The sequence below is a fragment of the Poecilia latipinna genome, unplaced genomic scaffold (assembly GCF_001443285.1).
Source record: "Poecilia latipinna isolate Pla-1442-1.1 unplaced genomic scaffold, P_latipinna-1.0 Scaffold2448, whole genome shotgun sequence".
Classification (NCBI taxonomy): domain Eukaryota; kingdom Metazoa; phylum Chordata; class Actinopteri; order Cyprinodontiformes; family Poeciliidae; genus Poecilia; species Poecilia latipinna.
Window position 1 is genome coordinate 43,840 of NW_015115064.1, and position 6,000 is coordinate 49,839.

At 35.8% G+C, this 6,000-nt stretch overlaps 1 protein-coding gene across 8 annotated transcripts in view; it reads left to right on the plus strand.

Annotated features, from left to right (window-relative positions):
* The window catches only part of LOC106937846 (tight junction protein ZO-1-like), a 46,355-nt gene extending 40,589 nt beyond the window's left edge, over positions 1–5,766 (plus strand). For 5 of the 8 annotated variants that reach the window (XM_015019566.1, XM_015019567.1, XM_015019563.1 and 2 more), the window contains 2 exons: positions 913–1,056; positions 4,609–5,766. In XM_015019566.1, coding sequence (XP_014875052.1) covers positions 913–1,056; positions 4,609–4,703 — 239 coding nt within the window. In that variant the 3' untranslated portion in view covers positions 4,704–5,766. The remainder of the gene's footprint in view (positions 1–912; positions 1,057–4,608) is intronic. The other 3 variants (XM_015019569.1, XM_015019571.1, XM_015019565.1) reach the window with 2 other exon arrangements.
* Positions 5,767–6,000: the final 234 nt, after the last annotated feature.

Sequence of the window (6,000 nt, forward strand, 5' to 3'; positions counted from 1 at the left end):
GTGTTTTGGTGTCTAGAAAATTAGCCACTTCAAAAATCTCCTGATTGTTGAATCACACCGATACCTGGCAACCCCGGCAGAGTTCCAACCCCGTTACCTAGCAACCCCGGCAGTGTTCCAGCCCCGTTACCCCCTTACTTTTTAGGAATTATGTTCTTAAAGTAGCTAATTATATCTTGGTGAAAAGTTAAATGTATGTTAGTTTTGTGTTTGTGTACTAAGATATTTGCATTAGACCAAAAGTACTTGGTATGATTTTGCAGTATTTACAATGGCTGCTGGAAAAGTTTTGAGGTTGACTCACCATCCAGAAACCACTTGTTGGATTCTTGTTGGTTATGCAGGAGGCTCCACTTCTGCTTTTCAGAGATGCATAGTTGTATAATTGCTTTTTTGTTTGCAGCCATTTTTACGTGTGAGTGTAAACGTTGCGTTGGGAGGCGTGGCCATCAGCAGCTTATTTGGATTTAAAGTGACAGGAGGCCCTGAAACATCTCAATCTGATTATCTAAGGATGATTTTGTGCAAACATTGTAAAAATCATGTTTTATATCGTCTCTAGATCTCTCCTGTTCAAGGAAGCACAACAGAAGCATCCTGTTAATCGGGACGTTTTCAAGATTGTTGGAAGGAGTAAATCAGGATGAAAATCTTTCCCTGTGAAATACCATAAGATGATCGTTTGGACTGCAATTTTTTTTTAATTATTTTTTTAGCTATTGGCCTGATCCATAGATGATTTAAAACTTCCTTAGTGTCGTGTTCATTTATCAAGCCGTCCAGTCAGTTGACCTTGAGTTTTGCCCCCAGACTCTTCGGTATGCTTCATTAGTTAAAGGCTAATCTGTTTCCACTGCTAAATTCCTCTCTGCTTAGTTGGTGGAATTTAAATCCTGCCGTGTTTCTGTGCAGGAGAAACGCTGCTAAGTCCGCTGGTGATGTGTGGCCCTCACGGACTCAAGTTCCTGAAGCCGGTGGAGCTGCGCTTACCTCACTGTGCGTCTATGACCCCTGATGGTTGGTCTTTTGCTCTAAAATCCTCCGACTCCTCGTCGGGTATGCTGTCCTCTCTCTCTCTGTCCTTTTGGGGTCTGTGGGCTGGCTTTGATCAAACATGGAGATCCAGAAACGATGATCTGGACTCTTTAGCGTTCCTTATGCCCCTTATTTAATTTTTATAAATCTAATCTGTGTAGAAAATGCAGAAAAATTAATCTGTGAATAATAGGACTGGGCGATAAATCGATTTGAACAATTAAAATTCTTCAGTTTTTGAAAATTACATTTTTGGAAAATCTGTATTTTTGTCACCACTGGGCTTCCATAGTTCAGAGTGACATCAGAGCCGCCATCTTGATTGACTAGCTTGTTTTTTGACTTTGAATTCAGGTCAACGCTACAACGAAATATTAAGTCCAGGCTTATTTAATTATACAGTCGTAGTAATCAGATTTAAAAAATCCTACGACAATGAAGTCAAAATAATGTGAGAATAAACTCGTATTACCAGAATAAAGTTGAAATATTAGGAGAATTAAGGAGTAATTTTACAAAAAGCCCAACAAAAAATAGCAAAGAAAATTAAAATGAGAGATCTTGAACATCTTGAGAAGTTATACTCTATCGGTTTTACAGATAAAGTTATTATTTCATGTTTTAACATCAGCTTCAAATTATTATCGGTAGCAAATATTTAAATAATGATGCAAACAAATCTAAGTCTGTCTAAGAACCGCATAAACTCAGCTGGTCTTGATAACCCAGTAGAAAACCTTTTTCTCCTAATTTTAAGATGTTCTGGTAAAATTGTGTCTATATTCTGAATATATTATCATTATTAAATAAAAATTCCCATAGCCTGGACCTAATGCAGCATCGTTTAACTCTGAGAACGGACCATAAAAAATATATTTTATGTTTGTAATTTCTTTTTTTATTAAAAGAAGGTGACAGAAAAACAATTAAAATTAGATGTGGTCTGAAAAAATCTGAATTCATTTTTAAGCCGTATTGGCCAGCCCTGATGAAAACAGAAATTAATAATCTGCTGTGGGTGAATCAGCGCTTCCACGTATTCTGATCTCCTTTCTTTTTGTTTGTTTTTGTCAAATATATACTTGTACATTTTCACATGCTTTATCAAATAAACATTAAAAAAGTGTTCATTAAGAAACTTAATTAAATGTAAAACAAATGTATTTATCCCAAAAGGAAATTAAAGCCGTTGTGGGTGGTGATGCTGTGGGCATAAAAGATCTCCAGTAGCAGTCAGTTTTGCAACAAACCTGAAGAAGCCTCTGACTGAAGGCCGTCATGAGATGCGAGCAGCTCGGTTTCTGGGCAGCAGAGACGATAAATTTCACAGCAGCATGTCGTGAATAAATGAGACCACCACTGCTAATTTGCCTCGTTTGCTTTTGCCACTTCCTTCATTTCTGTCTGGCCGTTTCATTAGAGAGCGCTACGATTGACGGTTTGTACTTTTAACTCCTCTGGGATCATTTGAGCTGTTGAGATGTTAATCAGCCGCACCGTGTTGTAAAGACAATCCCCCGTTTCCGTGGTTACGGAGTCAGATGTTGTGTCAGTAGTTGGTATGAAGAAAAACAAACAAATCACAACTCAATGCTGATGCCCCTCTTCAGTACGATCGCCAAACCTTTCTTCAGTCTAATATCTTAACTGCTTGGTGGAAAAAGGAACATGTTTTTATTTGTACATTAATTATGCACGACTTTTAAGGAAAACTTGATTATGTCACATTAAGAGAAGTTCCTCTTGACCACATAACCCACCAGCATAACTCTACTTGCGTTTGAAAACTGACCTTGAAAATCCTTGAAAAGTGCTTGAATTTCACAGTGGGAAACATTTACAAACTCCTGATTTTTGGAAACTTTTTTTCGTGTTGAAAGTTTTTGGAAACTTTCTTGGCACCAGATTTGGTCTCAGATTACAATTCTCCCCCCGCCATGTTTCATAAACGTGTTGATCAGCGTCGTTCGGTCCAAACTCGTGTTTTTCATCGTTCTGCTCTGGAGCCGAGAACATCAGCATCGGCCTGACCCGGTTACAGAGGTTTCCTTTGTGACGCCTCTGACAAAAACGCTGCTTATTCTCAGATCTTTGTTCAGTCTGAGGAAATTAACAGTCGCCTCGGATTTCTCTCCGTCTGAGTGTTCAAAACATTTTTACATTTTTTAGTCTGCTGAAGAAATCAGATTTTAATAAACCTGTGATCTGTAAACAGACAATCACCCACTTTAGGGCTGAAACGATTAATCGTGATTAATCGATTATTCAATTTCTGAAAGAATAACATTTGGAGCAGAAATTAACCCAAAACTAAATAAAATTATAAACATTTTGCATTTAAGATAAAAAAAAACTAACTTTGTAAGCATATTCTACCCAAACTCAAATGGCAGTTTTAGCTTCGCCCAGTTCAAAATCTGTAAAAAAATAAATAAATAAAATCTCTTATCAAGAACCTTTTGCTTTACAGTTATTAATCAGATCAGCCCTGCACTGATTTAATACGTGTTTTTTGTTGGGTTTTTTTTACTGCACGTGTTCAAGCTTAAGCTAAAGGAATCCTATTTTAATGGATTTTAGACATTAAAATGTTTATTTTTATCATTTGTTTATCCGCATCTTTTAATGTATTTCCAATATTGTGGTTCAGTAAAAATAAATCTGGAAGTTTTATCGATTACTAAAATAATCATTAGTTGCAGTCCTCAAAATTTCTGATTTTTTTTCGAGCAATTTTTTTACTTTCGAAGCTCAGAAATTTGGATGTTTTTTCCAAAAAATTTCCTGAGATAATCTCAAAGCTTCTAATTTTTTCTAGTAACGTTTTGACTTTTTAAACCCAAAAAATTTCCTGTTTTTTTTTCTCTCTAAAATTTCTGAAATTACCCTAAACATTTCAGATTTTCTTCTAGCAAATTTTCAACTTTTCAAAATCAGAAACTTCCAAGTTTTTTTTTTTTTTAGAAAATGTTTGAGATTAATCAAAAAAATTTCCGTTTTATCTGGAAAAATCTTGACTTTTGAAACTCAGAAAATGTCCAAGTTTTTATTAGATTAATCTAAAAATTTTAGTTATTGGTAGAAAATTTTCAACTTTAGAAATTCAGAAAAATTTGAATTTTTTTTTTTCTTTTTTTTTCTGAAAATCTCTGCGATTAACCTCAAAGTTTCAGGTTTTTTGACTTTCCAAACTCAGAAATTTCCAATTTTTTCCTTTAATTTAATCTAAAAATTTCTGAGTTTTTCTAAACAATTTCTGAGATTTAATTTCAAAATTTCTGGGATTTTTGGTGGTGATTTCCTACCTTTTTTTTCTATACACAATCCTTGTAATACGCCGTTGTACAGTTTTGACCTAAATGTCATTTAAAGGCAAAATGATTCAAAATGCAATCCAGGATTTGTTTCGTTTTGCATCATTTGTCACATATTGTTATTTTGATGATATTTCATTACATCTTAAGCCAGATTTTATTTCATTATTACCCAAAGCAGCTTTACAAACTTTAAGGTTATCAGCATGAGTTTGTTTCATTTCTGCACCTCTGACTCCGGCTGTGTTTTTCCCTGCAGGTGATCCTAAAACCTGGCAGAACAAATCTCTCCCTGGAGATCCGAACTACCTGGTGGGTGCAAACTGCGTGTCTGTGCTCATTGACCACTTCTGAAGACGGCGACAGCTGGCCTGTTAACGAATGTGCTGAACGGTCGGGTATGAACTCCTTCCTCTCACGTTGTTTACTGTGCCCCAAAACTTTAAAAAGCAGAGAAACGCTCACACAAAGCGAGTTGGAGGAGGCCGGACTTTTGTTCATTTTCCTCTTTTTTCTTTTTTGTTTTTGTTTTTGGTGCTTTCAAAGCTTGCAAAAAGAAAAAGTTATCTAAGGAACTGAAGTTGGAATGCATGACCATTGCTACAGGACTGGATAATCTCATTTTGACATTTTTAGCTCAAAGGTTGCAGAGGTGCGACAAAGAAGAAGAAAAAACAAGATTTTGTGTGCTGTAAAGACGAGAAAGAGAAAAATCACACAAACAGCTAAATTTATATGAGCAAAACCTTTGTTTTTGCGAAGGATCTCCGAGGACTTCACGAAGGAAGACGTAGAAAAATAATGAAAGTATTAAGCGTTAGCATCAGATTCCCCGTTTGTTTGGAAACGGAGCGCTCTCTGATTTAATCTGCTGTTTTATTTTTCTTTCTTTTGTTGTTTTTTTTTGTAGGGGGAAAAAAAGAAGAAAAAGTTTTACCGTAGATAAATATACTGACTTGATTTTCCAGAAACTCCTGCTGTCTAGAGATCTATGCATGTGCTATGACTCAGGTCCAGAAGCCTGCTAACGACTAAGTTCAACACATGAAATCCCATCGTTACACTGCAAGCAGTGATGCCTTATCTGCATATTAACTTTTCAGTGAAAACCTTCAAAAACACCGGATCCTTGAGTTGTAACGATTATCCGCGCGGAGGGAAAAACAAAAAAAAACAACGTGTTTCTGCATTTCTCTTGGATTTAGCACACAGAATAATTGGGGCTGACGATTTAAAAAAAAAAAAGTATGCTTTCTTTTACTGCTATGCATATGAAATCTGAGGAAATACACAAAGCTAGAAGATGTTTAAAAGACGTGGCTGTACATACTGCTAGCATATGGCCTTGGTTCTCTGTAAATGACCTTTTGTACATCTTTGTTATTTTGTATAAAAGAGAAAATTGTTTGTTTAAAAAGAGGAAGAAGTGGTTACATTGGTTATGTTTATATTCTGGTTATACCCCTGAGCCTTGGAACTGACATACGCAGTAATAAGTCCAACTTTTCTACCAACATACACACAGACAGATACACTACTTAAGGCATTTTTAACTGTCAGAAAACTTTTTATTCTTATTTACAAACTAGAGAAGTGCTTGGTTTAACTGATTTTAAAAAGATGTACTTGAGGGGGGCTGCTTTGAAGAGTG